Source organism: Mesoplodon densirostris, chromosome 8 (assembly GCF_025265405.1).
Source record: "Mesoplodon densirostris isolate mMesDen1 chromosome 8, mMesDen1 primary haplotype, whole genome shotgun sequence".
Lineage (NCBI taxonomy): Eukaryota > Metazoa > Chordata > Mammalia > Artiodactyla > Ziphiidae > Mesoplodon > Mesoplodon densirostris.
In genome coordinates, this window is record NC_082668.1 from 39437945 (window position 1) to 39461732 (window position 23788).

Here is a 23788-nt window from a genome sequence, read left to right on the forward strand (position 1 = left end):
GGAATGTTGTAGGAGCCAGGGAAGTTTAAGCTAGTCACTTCCTCTTTCCATGGGGAGTTTAGAATACTCATGGAAGCGTGGGCAGCATGATTGCTGTCTTAATCACTGATACCTCGGTGGAAGTTTTAGGAAAGTCATGTTCTCAGTCGGATTCCTTGGGAGAGAATAGACTTACTGGATGGCCTTGGGGAGAACCATGTATATCCTCCATGAAAAATCAGTAGCACTTGCTTCTTTTGAGTTGGGGGAGAAATTGTTAAGATATAAACTGCACCAAAATCATTAGCAACTTTGCCACTAATTGTAATTTTTTTTCTTTCCCTTATGCTGAGAAGTAAGACTATCTTAGGAAACGCCCATGAAAATTCCGAAGAACTTGAAAGAGACAGAGAGCTGAAAGAAAAGGAAGCTGCATTGTAAGTTTCTTCCCAGCTTAAGCACAAGGTGTGGTTACTGATGCTTTGTCCGCTGCTCTGGGTTGCCGCGTGGGCCAGCCTTACTATTTTGGGGTCTCACTTGGGCTCTTGCAGAAGTGATGTGGGCTTGCCTTTGGTGAAGAAGAAACTATTCTTTTAATATATCCTTCAACTATGCTGTTTTCACACAAGGAACTCTTCCTAAAATTGAAACCTTTGCCATGACCATCACTGTGATTGCTCAGCAGTTTTTAGGACTAGGTACCTTAAATATAGTTTCTGACTCTGCCATGTAGTATGCCTCAGGGGACATATTAAGCCTCCTCTGAGGGCCTCAGTCTCTCCTTTTGTGACCTGAGGATAACTATTTAGCAGATTCTATGAATAAATGTTTTGAGATTTTGGTGTGAAATACACCAGTTGTACTCTCCCCTTCTCCCCAGAAGACACCCATCAACTTACAGACAGCTCCTTGCTTCCTGCAGACAGCTGCTTAGTCACCCCTCATCCCACCTGCCCTCTGGTGTCTGACAGAGATTCAGCTATGACTGTGATGGAGTGCCTGCCAGCACCCAGGGCTGTGGATAACGTGGGAACCCCTAATGCTTCCTCCTCTGAGAGCCCTTCGTGCACTGGACGTGGCAGTGAGAAGGTTGTGCTCTGCCCAGGGCAGTGCCCAGTGGGTAGCTGGTGATCAGTAACTGTTTGTTGAATGAATGAACACTTGAATAACCGGTGCCCACGGTTTGTGTCCTGCCCCCGTGAGACTCAGTGGATGTAGTGCTCTAAGAGTCTGCACACACACAGTCCTTAACTTGCTTATTCTCCTCTCCTGCTGTCAGAGGGACCCATTTCTCTGTGACTTGAATGCTCATGTCCACTCTGGGGTCTTCCCACTGCCCACTGGGCTCTCCTCCCCTGTCCAGACCGTTGTGGAAAGGTGTGGTTAGAAAGTGAGGCCCCAGTGCAAGTTGTGGGGACATAACTTTGACTGTTCCTGGGGTGAGCACAGGAAACACCACTGTGAGTAAATCAGAATAACAAAGGTTTTGCCCTAATAGTGCAAAATTAAAATAATGGTATTCAAAGACTGTAGAATGTTAAGCCACCTCAGCAGATGCTCCCTTCTCCAGTGAAATGCAAGCTTGCCCTGGGCCAGAGCAGCCCTCTCTACATCTGATGGACAGGGAAGGAGCAGGAGAGGCAGGGAAGGCAGGGACCAGCCTGCTGGAGATCTGTTCCATGCAATGAAATGCTACTCCCCTTGTCCAAATACACCCCTGACCTAATGCGCCTCTCTTGATTTTGCAGCTTAGGTGCCAAAATTACTAGTCAGGGCCCTGGGTGGTAAAGAAGACAAGCATTCCCAGTTGAAACTGGATTTCATTTTCCCTTAGGAACAATGTGGAGATTATTCACGTTCTGTAGTATTGTTGTTATTTCTAACAGTACTGTTGACAGTTATAGTTCAGCTGTATTCTGCATTAAATAGGTCTTTGGGAGTAAGCCCAGGACTTTCCAAATTACATATTAAATTTATCAACTGATTTTTAGAGTATAATCCTTTCAGAAGCTGGGAATTGTGTGTCCACTAGAATGCTATTCCTACTGAGTGATTTTATTTCAAGAGCCAAATTCAGTTTAAAATGAGTCACACCTAGGATTCAGTCCATGGGCATTTAATTACAAAAATTAAAAAACGACTTCCTTTTAAGGTATAAATCACCAAAGACAGCCTGATGTATCAGCACTCCAATAATAGTTTGATTTATTACAGAGAATTTTATAGATGAATCACGTGATATGTAGGTATTTGGCGTAAAAAATTTCTCTTTCATCAGGTTTTCTAGAAATTAAAATGTCTGTTTTCCTATCTCTCTATGTGTGTGATTTATTTACTCCTTTTGCCTTAGGTGAGTGTCATTTTAAGGTTTTTGAGTAAACTATAGAAATTGTCCATTGGAGGTCTTCTTTAATATACAAGCTTATATTTAGGATCTTACAGTTTTGATTTGAGTATGAAGTTGAATCACCCTGGCCTTGTAGAGGACATGTTTGTCCCACTGTCACAGAAATAAAACCGAAATCGTGGAACGTTGCTCCCTGTCTAGTTCTTCCCTCTTTGACCAGCAGGATGGTCCCATTTGCCACACGCCCTGAACAGAACACATTACGTCCCCGCGTACCTGTGTCTTGGAGGCTGGGGCTCTTCAGCAGAGGTGGCGCCACTCCCCTTCCTCTTACCTATTACAAAGATGGTGTTTTTTTCAGAAAAATTACAACTGTGTCAGAAAAGGCTTTTATTATTTTAAATATTATTTTAAATTTTATTATTATAAAATTTATTATTTATCATTTTATTTATTTTTCCAACCTTTTGATCTCAGACTCTCCAGTAGCAAGGTTAAAAATAAACACTTCTCTCTTGAGGTTTATCCCGTTGCAACGCCTTGACCACTTCTTTTTTTTTTTTTTTCTTTTATTTTCTTTTACAGATTTAATCAGTTATACATACACATATGTTCCCATATCCCCTCCCTTTTGCGTCTCCCTCCCACCCTCCCTATCCCACCCCTCCAGGCGGTCACAAAGAACCGAGCTGATCTCCCTGTGCTATGCGGCTGCTTCCCACTAGCTATCTACCTTACGTTCGGTAGTGTATATATGTCCATGCCGCTCTTTCACTTTGTCACAGCTTACCCTTCCCCCTCCCCATATCCTCAAGTCCATGCTCTAGTAGGTCTGTGTCTTTATTCCTGTCTTACCCCTATGTTCTTCATGACATTTTTTTTTCTTAAATTCCATATATATGTGTCAGCATAGAGTATTTGTCTTTCTCTTTCTGACTTACTTCACTCTGTATGACAGACTCTAGGTCCATCCACCTCATTACAAATAGCTCAATTTCGTTTCTTTTTATGGCTGAGTAATATTCCATTGTGTATATGTGCCACATCTTCTTTACCCATTCATCCAATGATGGACACTTAGGTTGTTTCCATCTCCGGGCTATTGTAAATAGAGCTGCAATGAACATTTTGGTACATGACTCTTTTTGAATTATGGGTTTCTCAGGGTATATGCCCAGTAGTGGGATTGCTGGGTCATATGGTAGTTCTATTTGTAGTTTTTTAAGGAACCTCCATACTGTTCTCCATAGTGGCTGTACCAATTCACATTCCCACCAGCAGTGCAAGAGTGTTCCCTTTTTTCCACACCCTCTCCAGCATTTACTGTTTCTAGATTTTTTGATGATGGCCATTCTGACTGGTGTGAGATGATATCTCATTGTAGTTTTGATTTGCATTTCTCTAATGAGTAAAGATGTTGAGCATCCTTTCATGTGACCACTTCTTTATTATTCTGAGAACTTGCCTTTTGAACGTGGAGCTCTAAAACTTATTATTCAGTAATCTCGATGACAGGCAGGCTCTGTACCTTAAGGTGAGAAGGGAAAAAAAAACTTAATTACCCTCTAGTTCCTAAAGCTTTTCCTGAATTCTAGAATGGCTATTTTAAGCTGAAGGAGGGGACTTCCCTGGTAGTCCAGTGGTTAAGACTCTGCGTTTCCACTGCAGGGGGTGCAGGTTCAGTCCCTGGTCAGGGAACTAAGATCCCACATGCTGTGTGGCTTGGCCAAAAAAAAAAAAAAAAATTTAAGCTGAAATAAAGATAGCTGCAGAAAACACATAAAACATCCAGTACATAAACCCTCATTGCTGTAGGATTTTTAAAGAAACACTTCAACTCACAAAGTGCTTTGTGGAACACTCATAATAAGAGAACATTTACATTAATTCTCCCTTTTGGTCCAGAGATGTTTTCTGAAATAACATCTCATCTTTATACTTACAGATGTCTAGAGTTTCTGCTTCAACATGATGCAAATGCATCTATCCGGGACAAGGAAGGCTACAATAGCATACATTATGCTGCTGCCTATGGCCACAGACAGTGTCTGGAATTGGTGAGCTGTTTTGTCTTGATTTGTTTTCTCTCACACAAACACACATACACCCAAACCTGAAAATGCTGGTCTTAATCTCTCAACAAATGTTCCCTCACTGCCTAATTCAGTCCCCACGGGAACTCACCTGGAAGATATTCTGTGGTAAGCTATTAAGTTGTTTCCCTTTACAATATGTAGATCTTTTTGTTCCATTTCTGCCCGTTCTAATCTCAGAGCTGACTAACAATTGATTCTTTTCCGCATTAACTTGGACTAGGAATTTAGGTGTGGACACAGTTTGTATTTTGAAGATAATTTGGATGTATCAAATAAGCTTAGTATATATTTCCAGAGTCACATTTAGCACCCCAATATCCAGTAAGTGTCATAAGATGACTACAGAACCATTAGGCATATGGGTTTGTTATAGTCCCACATTTGTGGTTTAGGAAAAGAAATCGGCAAGGGTATAACAGCAGAATTTACTGGAATTTCTAAACCACCCCAAATTTCAAAGCCATTAGTGATCAAGAAACACTTGATTTGAAGTCTGAAACTCCTCTGTTGGTGTAGGTTACCAGATGCAAACTCAAATGTCTACAGGCACAGGAATATAAAAAACAAGTGAAGTGAGCCCAGGTGTGGATAATAGGGAGTGGTGGGGACTGTGGCAAATAGAGAGGACATGCTCTGTCTGAGGGGAGAAACAGCTAGTCAGCTGCAGCTGATGGAGACCAGATGGTACTGCAGACCCAGGTTTGCTAGAATTCCACTGTTTCAAGAGAAGCTACAAATCTAGACTTTTTGTGTGGAATTTCCTGTTTTGAAAACACTGGGTGGGCTAGAAAGAAAAATTATGGGTTTGTGGCTGAATCCTGACTGCAGGCCATAATTTGCTGTCTTCTGAGCATCACCCTTGATTCAGCTTCACCAGGATACATGGGGTATTCCAAACTCACCATCTCTGGTCCAATGATAGGTGCCACCTTCCTTACTGGACTCCAACTGTTTTCCTTGTTCTTTTAAAGGAGAAGTCCTACTTTTCAGAGTTATTTGAAGGTGTGTTTGGTGAAACACTTGCCCTTCATCAACTGCATAGTTTATTGAGAAAGGCATGAGGCAGAGAGCCCGCAAACAATGGTGTGAGTGCCTACATAGAAATGACTCGATGCCCCGGTGAGGCCCTTTACCTTTGGCCTTGCGGCTGTTTTTTCAAATGGTTCCACTTAGGGTCTTTCTTACTATATTTGTTTTAACTATGAATGTGGGAAAATGTTCATAAAGATCACCCAGTTTGGAAATAAAAAGGTGATTATTCTGGTATTGATTTTTGTGACATTTATTGGTGAATTGTATGTACCTTCATCATTTCTGCAGACTTCCAAGTCTGCTTTTCCTGAGGTTCTTGTGGATGCTGAAGATTTCTCTGCTTGGCCTTGCGGGTGACATTTTTTTTTCTCTCCCGTTTTAATTCCATCATGGTTCCTCTTCCAGTTACTGTGGCTGCATAACAAATTACCCTAAAAGTTAGTGGCTTAAAACAACGCTAATCACTGATTGTCTTTGTTTCTGGTCAGGAATTCAGGTGTGGCTTAGCTGAGCAGTTCTAGTTGATATCCTATGAGATTACAGTGTCGGGGCTGGCATAATCTCAAAGCCTTCTTCTCTCATTTGTCAATCACGTGGGTAGGAAAATCGAATTGCTGACGTTCCTTGGGCCTTTCTCTCCGTCTCTATGTGGTTTCTTTTTGCGGTTTTCTCTAGCATGGTGTTTTCAGAATAGCTGGATATCTTACCTGGTGGCTCAGGTTGCTAAAGGTATCTGCCCTGGGAGAGAGTGTGAGTGAGAGTATGAGCAAGTAAAAGAAAGAGACCATATTACTTTGAACGATTTAGCCTTGAAGTTCACATTTCTGCGGCATCTGTTCATTGCTGCAGTCACAAAATCCAGAGAGGTGAAGTAGATGCCACCTTCCAAGGGCAGGAGTATCAAAGAATTTGTGGACATATTTTAAAACCACCCAGTTCCATAGGAAGATGTAGGAAGCCAGTGACGTCAGAGCCTTCTATAAATTGAATTTAAAGTAGAATCACAAGTGGCCAAGGGGCAATCTCTTATCTTACAGATGAACAAACCAAATCACAGGGGCATTTACTGGGTTGTCCAAAGTCATAGCTCTGGTCAGTAGAGGAAGTGGTACCATGAATCAGGATCCCTGATTTAAAAAAAATTTTTTTTTTTAACCACATCATGTTGCCTTCCACTGCTGGTCAAAGCTCTACCACCATCCAAAGCTTTTCAACATAGGGTAAAATCTTGGTAGGACTTGGTTAAGATATAAGGCAATATCACTTCTTCCTTCTAACACCAGCAGTGGAAGTTGATCTAGACCTATCAGCAAATAGGATTTGTGTTTAGATCCCACAAAGAAAGGAGTGTTTGTGTGTGTGTGTGTGTGAATCAGTGGCAGAGTGAAGGTTTACTACTGTAACTACCCATATGAGCCTGCATTCCAAAGTTTACTTAAGACACAGCTGTCTTTAATTGGTTTTCTCTGTGAAAACCATATGTCATCATTGGACATACGAATTTTTATTTCAAAGATTGTTATTATAGTCTTGATAGCTTGTGCTGTTTTAAAGTACTTTGATGAGTTATCTTTAATCCCATAGTATAATAACTCTGAGAATGATTTACCCATAACACCTTTTTTCTATGTAAATAATATATGGCACATTATTTTCCTTTTTCAGGAAAGCCCTTTCAGGGCCATTATTTCTGTTATCCAATGAAAAGGTTTTCTGTCTACAGAAAGTTTCACAAGTGCTATATGATAATGAAATTATCCCCATGATTAGGTCAACATTGTGATTTACAAAGCAGTAATGATTCTTGGAAATTATGTACATACTTGACATACAGCACTGTATAATTTTAAGGTGTACAGCACAGTGACTTGACTTACATATATTGTGAAATGAGTACCATAATAAATTTAGTTAACACTGATCATTTCATATAGATAAGAGAGAAAGAAGGAAGGAAGGAAGGAAGTAGAGAGAGAGAGAGAAAGGAAGAAAAAGTTTTTTTCCTTGTGATGAAAATAAGGACTGTTTTTGAACAATAAGTGAGCTTTTTGCAGGACATCTTTTCTAACTTTAACTTTCTCTCTCAACTAGGACCTCAGTGCACTCATGTTCCTTAAAACTCCCATTTCTTTGAGTACTAGGTGTTAGGAAAGCAAGCCACTTAACCAATATGCACTAGGAGTTACGTTCCTAAGACTCACCACCACCATGCCAATCTTCTCCCTTATCTCATGATACAAACACCTCAGTCTTCCTAGGGGGTTATCTGTTTTACAAGTTGGTCCTGACTCTGTGTTAGATGCTAGAATTATGACAAGGAAAGACATGATTCTGGTAGCTCTGAATGGCTTACTTGAGCCTCTGAGCAAGAATTATTCAGGGAGACGTTTTTTTTGTTTGTTTTTTGTTTTTGGCTGCGCTGCATGGCATGCAGGATCTTTGTTCCCCGACCAGGACCAGGGATCAAATCTGTGCCCCCTGCAGTGGAAGCACAGAGTCCTAACCATTGGACCACCAGGAAATTCCAGGGAGACCTTTCTTTAAGTCACATTTCCTAGCCTATGTTTCTGGCCTGAGGAAGGTGTGGAGAGAATAAATGAGTATTTGTGTCCCCTGGGCCTCCTGTAGCAGACCAGGCCCTTTGTGCTTTGGAGTAGGAGTAGGATTAAAAAAGATGGGTGGCATCAGAGCCAGCTGATTTGTGAGGCTGGTAAAATTTGTCTTTTGCCTCTTTTTCCAGAGAGCAATTACTGTGATTATGCATATCATTAATTTTGATGCATATTTTATTTGACTCTTAGTGTGTGCTTACTTGGCATTCGTGGTGTATGGCTCCTGTCTGTGATCATAAGCTTAGAATTTGTCAACCATCCTTTGTGTTCAGTCCATTTTGCTATAATCAAAAAGGAACAGAAATTATTTAAGTTGTTTTCATTCTATTTCCCTTATACAAAGTACTATTGAATTCATTCAATGAGCAAAAAACTTCTAGAAAGTAGGGTGAACCCCTTAGCCTTGATAGAACAGGTTCAGAATTCTGCCAAGTCTGGCTCCTTAGGCCAGTGTTTTCAGCTGGTCTTGATCAAAGATGTACGTACCGTGTGTGCAAGCACAAATTTGCCCACAAGTGGATGCTGAGCGCTGTCATCGGCCATATTCAATTGGGATCAAAATATCAAAGCGGAACAGAGGAGACTTGGCTAATAAAGCATCTTGTGTCTGAATAAGACTTATGTTTGAGTGGAGGAAGGGAGTTGGCCAAGGAGAGCTCTGGGCCTCCCTTTTCCTTTATCTGGAATGCATTCTTACCGACTTGAGAGAAAAATCAGAGTCGTGCCCCTACTTGGAATTTGTGAGTTTATATGGGCACACTGTTTCTCTCTTACAACATTAAAAATTTGTCTGTGAAAGAAAGATCTTTGTGGCTTTGTTACTGAAATGGAAAAATGTATGTGCCAATATAATTACATAAATTATCTACGGAAATTTGGAGAGATTGTTTGAAAACTCTAGGCCTCTGATTAAATTCAGTCCAAGATTCTGCCCTGCCAAATCACTTGGAATTTGGCTGCTTACTTGGGACCTTCTCTCCCTTTCACTGTTATGAGATAATTTGAACTTCAACTGGGAGAGTTTATGGGGGTGACAAATGCCCCTGTGTGTATATTCTAGGAATTTGTGGGATTCTCTGAAGACAGTTGTATCTCGGGCAACTGAACACTGAAATTATGCTGCTTTTTAAATGTGTCTTGTATTTATCATAGGGCTTTAGGAAACCATTACCACCTGGCTTTGTATAAGATGTACTCACATTGGCAGTATCTAATTAAGCTTCTCAAGACTGAGAAAGCAGGATATAGAAGAGGGGTTTAAAAAAAAAAAAGAAAAGGAGAGCTACTTAGCAGTCAGCTGAGGACACGATGAAAACCCAGTGAACTTGAACCCCAGCCCCAAATAAGTCTCTGATGGCTTTTCTCTGTCCCCAGAGGTTCTGCTAAGAGATGGAACTGGGGGTGAACATGACCTCCCAGCAGGTGGACTTCCAATGGCCAGTGGAAACTTCAACAATGCTAGTCTTGTTTTTTCTTCTAGTTAATTCAGTTGAAGAGGAACATAAAGTCTTATGGGGAACTCAAGGGAGGGAGCAGAGGTGTGGGCACAGATATTTTGATGCTGTTGGCAGCCTCCTCACTGCTGTGAATAAAAATATACGCCCACAAATTTTGAATCAGAATTTGGATGTGAGTCTATGTTCAGAACATTGGAGTAGACAATATTTTGTGACAAAATGTTCCACTTATCCCTTTGTAATAGAGCAAAAAAGAAATTTTTTTGGCTTTACCATGAATGAATTTGGCAATTGATGACAGAACCATTCAATAGGATGTATTAAAATAATTTCAGTTTCACCTTCAGTCGAGTGCTCAGGACAGTGGAGCCATTGCCCCCACATTTCAAAGTCAGATACTAGTTTTCAACCCATGGCCCCCTTGCCCATTTAAGAGATCAGAGAGCAGATTTCTTTGGAGATAGTTCTGCTTCATATCCCATCACCACTCCCCTGCCCCTATGGCACGGGAGAAATCCTGATCCCAAGCCCAGTGAGAGAAGCTTCAAGGAGATTGCTTGGATATCTGATATGAATTCCACACACTTTAGGGGGCTGAGTGGACTGGCATGTGATGAATCTAAAGACTGAATGGTGCTGATTAGAGCTTGCTTGCTGGGAAGTTAAATAAAAAGAGGGCTGCGGTTGAGAAATACTCTACCCCCACCAATGATAGGTCAAGAGTGTATGTTTCCCAGTGTCCAAATGTGAGCCAAGGGTCAGAGCTGGCCTGGAGTTCTCCTGGATGCTACTCAAGAGGGCTGCCTGGAAGTATGGGGAGGTGTAGGATGCCTGGGGTTGGGGAGAGGGGAATGTGAGCCACCAGCAGAGAGGGGCAATCACCCAGGGAAGTTGGGAAGTTGTTGGAGAACCTAAATAAGCATTCGAGAGACAGTTTTAAACATCTGACCCAGTCAGGGGATCACTGCCAGAAGGGTGCCAGTCAGTAAGACCATTGTCCCTGTACCCTTGGTGTCCTCCTTTTCCCTCTTCTCTTTAGTCCTGAGGGAGGCAGAGGCAGCCAGGAGGGGAAAGGAGGAGGAGAAGCCATAGTCTGGGAAAAAGAGAAGTCAGCCTTGTCTCCTTCCCCACTGGGGGAGGCAGAGAGGAGCTTCGGTGCTAAAAAGCATTCAGGCTTTGTTACTACATAACAGACATTGTAATTACTGACATGAAGTTATGTTTGTGACTAAATGCCTGGAGAACTTTTTGTTATTTGTTGGAGATTTTATCTGAGGTGGCAGGAAAAGAAGTAGTCTCATAAAGATTACACCAGGTATAGGAAAGGGAGAATAAAGTTATTGTTTGATTATACCCCATGACTCACTGGTTCAGTACAAAGTCACACACTTAGAGTCATTATTTTAGGAAAGATTAACACTCAGCTCTAAAGAAAAAAACACTATTACCCTTTAAATATATGCAAATTTAAATATCAACTTTATAAGACATAGGTTCTAGTAATGCCAAGCACTTTTCAGGTACCAAATTGTTGAAAAAATGAATCACACTTGTGAATGATAAAGCCTGACTTAGTGATAAAACTTAAATGCTAGTTTATAAGTATTATGGTGACTATCCTGTTAGGAAGGTATTTCATAGAATCCACAGGTGAGAGAGAAAATGAAAATGTACTGTTCTGTGGCTTGGCCTTTTCTGTAGATTTGATTACTTCCCAACACGAACTCCAAATTTTATTGCAGCCTCTCCTTTATTTTTTTTTCTTCAAGATCTAAAAAGCTGTACTGATGCGTCAAATTGGTATGAAGACATCTACAAAATTAAAATTACACGCACACACACATGTATCCACACTTCCTGTAATTTCTTATAGATAGCTAGTCAGCACTAAGGGATTCAAAGAAGAGGAATCATTGCTCATGATATGGGAGCTTTAAGGACTCAATGATGTAGCAGAAAGGAAGATTTCTTAAACAGAATATAACTTAAACGTTAGCCTAAAAGAAGTTTATCTAGCCTTCCTTCCTTCCTTCCTTCCTTCCTTTCCTCCTTCCTTTCTTCCTTCCTTTCCTCCTTCCTTTCTTCCTCCTTCCCCTCCATGCCTCCCTCCTTCTCTCCCTTCCTTTCTTCTTTTCCTCCTACGCAATTACAGACCCATTAGGCAGGCCTGAGGAAGGTAGGAAGGCAGTCCAGCTGGGACCCAAGGAAAAGTATATCAGGAAAGCAGCCCAATAAAGATTGGAACTTATTCAGGGAGAGTGTCCTAAATGTATATACACTAAACAACAGACTGTAGTATATATGAAGCAAAAACTGATAGAACTGAAAAGATGGAGAAACCCACAATTATAGTTGGAGACTTTAGCACCTCTCTTTTAACAATTGATAGAACAACTAGATAGAAAATCATCAAGCGTATAGAAAAACTCAATAATACAATCAGCCAAGATGACCTAATCAACATTTATAGACTGTTCCACCCAGCAACAGAATGCATATTTTTCTCAAGTGCCCATGATATCCTGAACCATAAACCAAACCTCAACAAAACTGAAAGAATTGGAATCATATAGAGTGTGTTCTCCCACCACAATGAAGTAAAACTAGAAATCGATAACAGAAAGATACCAGGAAAATCTCCAGTACTTGGAAATTAAACAACAGACTTCTAAATAATCCACGGGTCAAAGAGAACATCTCAAGGGAAATCCCCTAAACTACACTGAACTGAATGAAAGTACAACAAATCAGAATTTGGGGACACATATTAGTGCTGAAAAAAATTGTAACACTAAATGCTTACATTAGAATAGAGGGAAAGTCTCAATTCAGTAAGTTTCTACCTCAAGAATCTAGAAGAAAGCAGAGCAAAATAAACTCAAGATAAGCAGAAAAAGGAAATAATAGACATGGGAGCATAAATAAATAAAACAGAAAACAATGGAGAAAATCAATGAAACAATGACCTGGTTTTTTGAAAAATCAACAAATGAAGTAGGGTATATTACTACAGACCTTGCAGACATCAAAAAGATAACAAGGGAATATTGTGAATAACTCTATGCAAAGAAATTTGACAACTTAGGTGAAATGGACCAATTTATAAAACAACACAAACTACTACAATTTACCAATATGAAGTACTGATCGTTTGAATAGTGTATAACTATTTTAAAAGTTGAATTTTAAAACTTCCCCAAAAGAAATCTCTAGGTCTAGATGGTATCACTGGAGAATTCTACCAAATATTTAAGGAAGAATTAACACCAATTCTACCCAGTCTCTTCTGAAAAATAGAAGAGGAGGGAACACTTTTTAATTCATATGTGAAGCTAATACCCTGATACTAAAAGCAAACAATGGTAGTACAAAAAAAAGAAGTGTATATATATATATATGCAAAAAAATCCTTAAATATTAACAAATAGAATTCAGTAAGAATTATATACCATAACTGAGTGGGATTTATTACCAGGAAAGACTATTTTGTTATTTGAAAATCAATCAATGTAATTCATCATATTAACAGGATAAAGAAGTAAAAGCACATGACTGTGTCAAACACTAGAAAAAATGTTTGACAAAATTCAACACCCATTAACAATTTTCAAAAAACTCTCAGAAAAAAAGGAAAGGAGGGGAACTTCAACTTGGTAAAGAGCATTTAACAACTTAATAAAGAACAGCGAACATTGTACTTAATGGTAAAAGACTAAATGTTTTCACCTGAAATCAGGAAGAAGGCAAGGATGTCTGCTTTCACTGCTCCTACTTGACATTGTGTTAGAAGTCCTAGCCAGGGCAATAGGGCAAGAAAAAGCAATGAAAGGCATAAAGCAGAAAGGAAAAAAAACAACTTTTCCTCTTTGCAGCTGATGATTGTCTACATAGAAAATCCCAAGGAATCAAGAAAAAACAACTAGAAATTATAAATGATTTCAGCAAGGTCACAAGATGCAAGACAAACACACCAAAATCAATTGCATTTCAGTATACTAGAAATGAACATGTGGACATCAAATTAAAAATACAATATTATTTACAACTGCCCCCCAAAAACTGAAATATGGGGATTATATGCTGAAAACTATAAAATGCTGATGAAAGAAATCAAAAAAGATATAAAATAATGGAGAGACCATGTTCGTGGATTGGAAGACTCAGCATAATAAAGATGTCAGTTCTCCCCCAGTTAATCTGTAGGCTTAATGAAATTCCTATCTAAATAACAGCAAGGTTTTTTATAATAGAGGTAATATTTTTCTTAACTTTATATGGAATGGCAAAGGAACTAGGATAACTAAAACAATTTTGAGAAAGAAAAAGTGGGAGAAATCAGTTTACCCAATTTCAAGACATATAGCTACAGTAATCAAGATTGTCAGGTATTGGCAGTCTTAAGATACATAGATCAGTGGAACAGAATAGACAACCCAGTCATAGCCACACACAAATACACCCAACTCATTTTGACAAAGGTGCAAAAGGCATTCAATAGAGGAAATGTAGAGTTTGCAACAAATGGTGCTGGAGCAGTTGGACAGCATAGGCAAACAACAATGAGCCTTAATCTAAGTCTCACACCTTATACAAAAGTGAACTCAAAATGGATCATAGACTTAAAGGTAAAACATAAAACATAGGAAAAAATCTCCAGGATCTAAGACTAAGAGTCTTAATACCAACTAAAAGTCTTAATAGGCAAAGAGTTCTTAATACCAGTTTTTTTAAAAATTGATAAATTGGACTCCATCAAAATTAAAAACTTTTGCTCTGTGAAAGACCCTGTTAAGAGAATGAAGAAACAAGCTGAAGGCTGGAAGAAAATATTTGCAAACCACATGTCTGAGAAAGGACTAGTATCTAGAATATATAAAGAATTCTCAAAACTCAACAGATAAACAAATAAACCCATTAGAAGGTGAGCAAAAGACACTAGCAGACATTTCACTGAAGAAGATAAACAAGTGGCAAATAAGCACCTGAAAAGATGTTCAACATCATTAGCCATTAGAAAAATGGCTCCACTGCACAGCACAGCCCACTTAGTTGCACACTCAAGTTCCCCTGGAAGAAACTTCCAAATCTGTATCTCTAACCTCAATCCTCTCCAAGGTCCAGGCTCATCTGTCAAATGGCCTTATAGATAACCCCATCCAGAGGTCCTTCTGGAACCTGAGTGGGTTCTGAACTTTATGGCACCAAATTTCATGGAATTTTGACCAACAATATAAGGTCAACAGACCCTCGGTCCTTGAAAGAATCAATCCCTCACGCAAAACAAAGCCCTAATTCTCTTTCAAAGCCTTTTCTCATGGGGGACAAGTTTAACAACCATGCCTATTTTTAATAAAGTCATAATAATGGACATTTATTGCAAGCATATTGGGCTAGACCCTGTGCCTCCATCATCTCATTTAATTCTCACAACAGCACTGTGAAATAACTCCTGTTTTTAATCCATGTTTCACACGTGAGTATCCTAAAGTACAAAGAAATGGAGTAACTTGCCCTGGGTCTTACAGTTGGTGTGATATAGAAGCAGGACTCAAATCCATGTTTATCTAACTCTAAATTCCAGGCTTTTAACCATATGCTCTACGGTCTGGAGGACTGGCAAACTCCAGACTTTAAAAGACAAAGCTGTCTCAGAGGATCTGAATTCACATCAACCAAGAGAGTGATGTCCAAACAAGATATCACTGAGATGAGCAGTGTTTCAGCTTTGTCAAAGGGAAGCGGGAGTACCTCAGACAGTACCAATATCGGTTATGTCTGTGTCACCCATTTCTCTGGAAAGCCTTAGGCAAGGCAGTCTGCATTTTCTTTTTCTGTAAGGAGAACAGAACTACCTTATAGCATTCCCCATCCTGTGATGGGTAAAAGCACCCTAGCTACAGTTCTGAAGTACATGCCATTATTGGAAATCTACAGCACTGACCCCTGGACTTCACGTATTTTCATAAAAGCACTCTTCCTTGGGCCCAGCCTTCCTCCTGAAATCTCTGTTCAGTATGTTTGTAACAGCTGCTGTCAGCTTGGCCTCACTCTTCTTATGATAGCAGCTGCCAGGGATGACCCTTTCCAGCTGGGGGTGGAGTGGGTGGGAGTAAGGGGGAGGGACTTCCCAGCAAGATTGTTTCTCCAAAGACACTTTATTCTTGGCAGCCGCCAAGGACTCCTGGCTAGTGAGGTCTAGACCAGGTCCTTCTGATAATCACTTCCCTTCTTGACCCTCATTCAGTAACAGAAAATGTAGAGGCCCGAGCATTTTTAAATCAGCCTAAGTGCTCACATACACACCTGCGCCTCCAGGTCATGGGGTTATGATACTCATAAAGAACAAAGAGCCCTTCTGAGATTCCAGAGAAGGGTAGAGGCCCAGCCATCTGTAACAGCTGAAAGGAATATTTAGAAAAACCAGACCACTCAGCAATAACTAAGATTTATTTTCTCTTATGAGCAGATCCCTATAACCTAAGTGATAACATTACTGGATTTAAATTCTGTGGGCCATTCTGTACTTGGAAAAGTAGTTTTGTTAATAGTAAACAATAACATTCACTTGATCACTGGGAAGCCATTTAGTATAGGGTGACAACTTCATAGCATTTTTCCCCCCAATTCAGGGATTCAGCCAGCTGCTGCAGGTCATGTAGTCCTATAGTATGCATTTAGTGAAAAAAGTCCACGTATTACTGAACCTGTGCAGTTCAAACTCATGTTGTTCAAGGGTCAACTGTATTGTTGGTCTGTTAGGATTTTGTATTTTTGTTATTTTTATCATTATCCAAAATAAAATGTGATCTTCCAGAAGAGTACAGGTGCTATGCTGTGAGAGTTCATGGGAGGGCACATCCCATTCTTGGTTCAGTGGTTAATGAGAGATTACCCGACACTCGTCAATGCAATGCATTTGCTGTTTGTCTCTCTAGATTTCTTGTCTCATCACCGCCACCCCGCCTCCCCATTTGTGTGAATGTGGGATAGTAGCACCAAACCTGAAATGAGTTGAATGATGGAGAATGTGGGTAGATGTTTGGACTTGGTTAGACCAATTGACCAACATGTCCTTTTCAGGATATCAGAAGTTTTCATGATGGTTTCTTTCCTTTTGATGATATTTGCATCATCCACTAAATAGAAAAGTTGTAACTGACATCGTACATTGGAGTAAAAAGAAAATGGATGCTGTATCTCAAATTGTGCTCCTGAATTCCATTACCATCTGGGATCAGTCACTCATAAAAGATTAAACGTGAGGCAGGCACACATCTGAATATATGTGTGTCAGTCTCTCCCATCTGTTTTAATTTTGCTTAAAATAATAACAGCTTTCTTTACCCACTTACTTGAATCTGCATTGATTCTTTTAATGTTCATTAGCCAGAAGTAGTCTGTGGTGTTTAGCTAGAGTTTCAGAATCCCACCAAGATTAGCTTTAATTGAATCAGTAGAAATTTTCTTTAAAGCTGTATATTTTAATGACTGAGCTAGAATCACTGAAATGTTAATGGATGCTTAGAGTGGGTAATTTATACTGTAATTTAAGATTGAAAATGGTATCTGAAGATACATTTATGTTGGTTTACACAGCTTTTGTGGGGACTAAGACCAGGTAAGCAAACTGCCTTTCTAAAGCAGGGTACTTTTACTATCACATAGTTTTTTTAATTATTAAAAAAAAAGTGTATTCAAATCTAGTACTTCCTTTGTTCTCTTTTTCTGCTGTTTTTAATCATATTACCATGTCCCTCAGATTTTACATCCTTCTCCAACCTACCCCCCCACCTCTCAAATAAAACCTCCCTTGTCCTAGGCAAATAAATTTCACCTTGTGCTGAGGCAGAAAGTAAATTAACACAATGATAATATAATTTAGGGTAAACTAAGAATACCTTCTAGAAGAGAATTACTTAAACTTAAGAATTACTCTCAGAAGTCACCATGGAAACATGAGGGCAATGTTACTGTTTTGCCTGGTAATACACAAAGAACTGGATGTGCTCAGCAAGTGGAATTGATCAAATGTAGCACCCATGACCCTGAATATTTTACAGCATTGACTACTTGTCACCATTTCAATATGTCTGTCACTTAATGCAATCAGATGTTTTGCAGTGCAGAACTTCAACTGAATTAGCTCTCAGATGAGTATTTTTGTTGATAGATAGCTGGATAATGGATAGGGGACTGAATACATTTTAAATAGTATAAAATCCAGGAGACCTGCTGCCTTTTTGTTTTAGATGCCAACTTACAGTGGTGATTAAGCCCCAGAGTTATATAAAGACTCTCTAATAATCAAAGCCTTTGTAGATAAGCATTCACATTTTATCAATGAACTAATAATGCCCTGGGAGGTAAAAAAAATTAAGCAGACTGACAAAATCTAGGCTACTTTAATTTTCATTAAAATTATCCATTATCTCTTTTCATCTTGTATGGTATCCCTTCTCTGTTTAAAAGGTTTTAATTTACAGAACACAGGGCAATAAACAGTTAAATGCTGGAAAAAAACAAAAGATTCACAGTCTAATTGTAGAGAGAGCATCTCTCTGAATCCCCCAGTTCAACTCTAGTGCTTTTTTCTGTTAACTTTAAGCCACATTGATTTAAATATTTGGTGACTTTGGAGACCTGCAGTGTCAAGGATGAGATGAAGGGATAGGTAGTTATTAGTATACGCCTAACTACAATCCCAAGACATTTTTCCAGATAGTACTTAAAAAGATAACATTCTTTACTGTTGAACGAAAAATTGGACTATCACCTGCAGTGGCACCATCTGGTGGTTTCATCTTCAATTCACTGCATGTTTATTGAGAACATATACTATACCGGGTACTTCTCACTATAAAATGGACCCAGCTCCATCCCAATGGACTCGGCATATGTTGTGAACTGCCAAGAATGCAGGCAATAAATGAAAGAACTTTTCTGTTGGAAGTATGTGGTTTCTATAAGATTCTTTGTCTTATCTCAACCCTCAACATGTTTCATTTCATTTAGATAAAGATATCACAAAAAACTTTAGATAAAAGCAAACAGAACTGTTATGTGGTTAGATCACTGTAGACAAGATTCAGAATGATATAAAGGGCTTGGGGTTAAAGATCTATTCTTTTTTTTATGTTATCTACAGTTCTTATGTTGCTTAAGGTAGATTTTTTTAGGCTGAATATTTTTTAGACTGAAAACATCCATCCAAAAGTACTGACAATCCTAAACAAAATCTTGGCAAATTAAATGCAACAATGTACGGAATAAGATAAGAACTGCATCATAATTGAGATAATTGAGTGGGAGTATTCTAGGGATACAAATGTAGTTTAGCATTAGAAAATCAATCAAGGCAATTTACCACATTAACAGAAAAAGAAGAAAAATATCAGATAAACATCTCCATCAATGTAGCAAAAATATTTGGTAAAACTCAGTGTCCATTTATGATTTTTAAAAGTCTTAGCAAACTAGGAATGGAAGGGAACTTCATTAATCTGATAAAGATTATCTGCAAAATGTCTATGGCACACATCATACTTAAGAGTGAAATATTGAAAGGTTTTTTTCCTTACAGTGGGAAACAGACAGATATGCCTGTTGTCTCCCCTTCTATTCAACTTTGCACTGGGAGTCCAAGCTGGTGAAATAAGGGAAGAAAAGGAAATAAAAGTGTGGTAGACAGAATGGCCCTCAAGTGATATTCATGCCCTCATTCTTGAAACCTTTGAATATGTTACCTTACGTAGTAAAAGAGTCTTTGCAAATGTAATTAAGTTACAGATATTAAGATAGGTGGCAGGTTAATTGCATATGCCTATAGGGAGAAATGAATCTTTTCTTCTACCTCACACCACATACAAAACTCAATTCAAGATGGATTGAAGGACTTCGGTGGTGGCACAGTGGTTAAGAATCCACCTGCCAATGCAGGGGACACGGGTTTGAGCCCTGGTCTGGGAAGATTCCCACATGCCATGGAGCAACTAAGCCCGTGCACCACAACTACTAAGCCTGTGCTCTACAGCCCACGAACCACAACTACTGAGCCCACATGCCACAACTACTGAAGCCCATGTGCCTAGAGCCTGTGCTCCGCAACAAGAGAAACCGACGCAATGAGAAGCCCGTGCACCGCAACAAAGAGTAGGCCCCACTCACTGCAACTAGAGAAAGCCCGCGTGAAGCAACAAAAACCCAGCACAGCCAAAGATAAAAACAAATAAATTTATAAACAACAACAAAAAAAGATGGATTGATAAGGGTATACGGTCAACATACAAAAAGCCATTATATTTCTATATACCAGCAACAAAACAAATAGGATATACACATTTTTAAAGATATCATTTACAAAAATATTTTAATTTGCATCAGCATCTAAAATGTTATGTAAATTCTCTCTCTTTCTATAAAAACTATAGGGCTTCCCTGGTGGCGCAGTGATTGGGAGTCCGCCTGCTGATGCAGGGGACACGGGTTCATGCCCCGGTCCAGGAAGATCCCACATGCCGCAGAGCGGCTGGGCCCATGAGCCATGGCCACTGAGCCTGCGCGTCTGGAGCCTGTGCTCCACAACGGGAGAGTCCACAACAGTGAGAGGCCCGCGTACTGCAAACAAACAAACAAACAAACAAAAAAACTATAAAACATTATTAAGAAAAAGATGACCTAAATAAATGCCCTTATCTTACCATATATAAGGTTAATATGTTAAAAATCAATTGCTTTTCTATATCTCAGTAACAACAAACAGAAAATGAAATTTTAAAAAGATACTACTTTAACAATTACAATTTTCAGTAGCATAAATATATTAAATGCCCATACCATAAAACTATAATATGTTGCAGATAAAAATTAACTATACTTCAATAAATGGAAAAATATATTTTTTCCATTGATTAAGACTCAATGTTGTAAAGATAACAACTCTCCCCAACTGATACAGACTCATCAAACTCCCTGTAGGGCTTTGTATATGTGTGTAAATTGAAAAGCTAATTTAAAATTTTATATGGAAATGCAAAGGGCAAAGATTATACAAGGCAGTCTTGAAAAAAGAAAAACCTGGGGTCTTACACTTTCAGATATCAAAATCTGTTATGAAGCTATAGTAATGAAAATAACATGGCTTTGGAGTGAAGATAGGTAACTTACAATGGGACAGAATGGAGAGTTGAAAAATAGATCCACACATATAGTATCCTGATTTATGATAAACGTGGCAAAAGGGTCTTTTCACTAAATTTTAATTGAATATGCATATGGGGAAAATGAATTTTTTTATCATCTATGAAACAATTCAAGATGAATTGCAAATCTAGATATGAAAGTTACAATAATAAAGCTTTTAGAAGAAAACATAGGAGAACATCTTCATGACTCAGAGGAAAAGATTTCTTAAATAAGACACAAAAATAATAAACCACAAGGAAAAATTGGATATATTGGAATATATTAACATTAAAATTTTGTTCAGTAAAGGACACCACTAAGAGAGTGTAAAGGCAACCTTCAGAGTGCAATATGAAAAAGGTCTTGTATCCAGAATATGTACAGAACTTTTATAGAATATATAAAGAAGCCTTAAAAACCATTAAGAAAACAATAGGAAACCCAATAGAAAAATGGGCAAAAGGTGTGAATAGGCACTTCAGTAAAGAGGATATCCAATAAATACATTAAAAGGTTTTCAGCTCTATTAGTCATTAGGGAAACATAAATTAGTGTTCTATTGTATTAGTGTGATATAACAAATTACCACAAATTTAGTGGCTTAAAACAACACACATTTATTACTTTACAGTTCTGTAGGTTAGAAGTCCAACACAGACCTGACTGCACTAAAATCAAAGTGTCAGTAGCACTGCATTCCTTTCTGGGGGCCCTAGGGAAGAACTCACTTCCCTCCCTTTTCAGCTTCTAGAGGCTGCCCTCATTCCTTGGGTCTACCCCCTTCCTCCATTTTTAAAACCAGCAATGTTGTATCTCTCTGACCCTTCTTCCATCGTCATATCTGTCTGTGTCCACAGCTGAAAAAGGTTCTCCACTTTTAAAGACTTGCATGATTAGGTTAGGCTCACCCAAATAATTCACAATCATCAATTTCAAGGTCCATAACCTTAATCACATCTGTATATTCTCTTTTGCCATGTAAGGTAGTATAGTCACATGTTCTGGGAATTAGAACATGGACATCTTCTGTCTACGATATGCTTACAACTTCACACCCACCAAAATGACCAATGGAAAAGAAAATACCAAGTATTGGTAAGGATGTGGAACAAGTATCACACTCATACACTGTTGTTAAGAGAAAAACCACTTTGTCTTAAAAAGCCCTTTTGTTCACCCTTCATTTTTAAAGAGATTTTCACTGGTTATAGAATGCTGTATTGACAACTTTTTTTATTTCAGTACTTTCCTAATGTCATTCCATGGTTCGGGCTTACAAAATTTCTGATGAGAAATCTGCTATAATTCTTTGTTTCTCTGGATGTAATCTTTCTTTTTTTCTCTGTTTGCCTTCAAGATTTTCTCTTATCTATAGGTTTCAGCAGTTTGACTAACATGTATATAGGTGTGTTTCCCCTGCTTTGATATTTAAACTGCTTGAAATTCTCTGGGCTTTTTTGGTCTGTGTTTTTTTGGGGGGTTGTTTGTTTTTCAGTTTTGGAAAATTCTTGAAGTATTTTGCTGGCTCATTCTCGTTTCATCTTCTGGGACTCCAATTACATGTATGTTAGACTGTTTGATAGCTGTTGATACTTTGTTATTTTTCTCTTTCACTCTTTTTTTTCCCCTCTATTTCAAATGTTTGGATCATTCAGATTGACCTATCTTCAAGTTCACGGATTCTTTCTTCCATGGTATGTGTTTAGTCTGCTGATGAATCTGTGGAAGGAATTCTTCATCTCTGATATCATGATTCTTTGTCTAGTATTTCCATTTAATTCTTTCTATAATTTTCATCTATCTGCTGAAATTCCACATTTATTCATACATATTTTCTACCGTTTCCACTGAATTCTTTAACATTAGTTAACTTAGGTATTTTAAAGTCCATAAATGATCATTTCACCCATTTGGGTCATCCGTCTTTGAGTCTGGTTCTGTATTGCTTTATCTCTTAATAATAGGTTGAGGGGGTGTTCTTGCCTTTTGTATCTCTCATAATTTTTGAGTGAATGATCAGTGTTTTGTGTGGAAGAACAGTAGAGACTGAGGTAAATAATAATCACAGCTGGAAATGGATAGGCCTCTTCTTCTCAGTGTTAGTGTGGGCATGCATCAATCTAGTCAGGAACTGAGCTGGGTTTGAGTTTTGTTGTTGGCATAGTTATCTGCAGTACACCAGAGACTTAAAATTCCTCTGGAACAAGCCATTGCTACCTTGAGCTTAAAGTGGAAGCTGAGCTGCCAAAAGGTTTTTCTCAGTATTTCTTCTTCACTCTCACCTTTCAGCAGTCCCTGCATCCCTGTTCCACAGGAGTGGTCCTTTTCCATGCTGTTACTTCTGCAGTAGATTGCTTTTTTTTTTTTTTTTTTTTTTTTTTGACCATGCTGCGGCTTGCAGGATCTTAGTTCCCCAACCAGGGATCGAACCCAGGCCTCCTGAAGTGGAAGCGCAGAGTCCTAACCACTGGACCACCAGGGAATTCCCAGCATTCCTACTCTTCTACCCTTTGATAGACAAACGCAGCACTGTATCTATGGTGGTTCTTGCAAAAGAGAGAGGTTCCTGCCACTCCCTGAGTGATAGCAGAACTCTGCTTTTTGTAGATATAACACATAGGCCTAAAAGGATTTTCTGCCGTCCCCAGGGGCAGAGGATTTTTGCTTCTGCCCCTCTTCAGAGGAAGACTGATTTTGCTTTTATCCCTCCACCAGAACTAATGGAATATTGTCTGGGTCCTAGGGATGAAAGAGTTGTCACCCCATCCTGCTGGCCTAAGACTTTTACTTTGTATGAGAGAAGAATCCAGGGAAACAGGCAGCGTTTCCTGTTTATCTTGCAGTGGCAGCCAATCACCTCCTCCATACCTCCTCCACCAAGGAGGGTTCTCCTTGGTCTCCCATTCTGCCTCTAGTCTTGCTCATGAGCACCCAGTGGAGACCTATGGTAAATAAATTTCAAGTTGAGTGCAAACTCCCCTTGTGTCTGATATTCCCAGCTATTCTAAAAGACAGCTTGGCCTTTAAGAATTCATTAGAAATTTGAGTTGATTTCTTTTTTCCTGCTTTTTTATGGACGTCACT

At 39.0% G+C, this 23788-nt stretch overlaps 1 protein-coding gene across 3 annotated transcripts in view; it reads left to right on the forward strand.

The window, feature by feature from the left end:
- ANKRD44 (ankyrin repeat domain 44) overlaps positions 1–23788 on the forward strand; it is a 326875-nt gene that overhangs the window by 231764 nt on the left and 71323 nt on the right. For 2 of the 3 annotated variants that reach the window (XM_060106328.1, XM_060106326.1), the window contains exons 15-16: positions 336–416; positions 4272–4383. In XM_060106328.1, the coding sequence (XP_059962311.1) occupies positions 336–416; positions 4272–4383 (193 nt within the window). Of the gene's footprint in view, positions 1–332; positions 417–4271; positions 4384–23788 lie in introns of all 3 variants that reach the window. The other variant, XM_060106327.1, reaches the window with a different exon arrangement.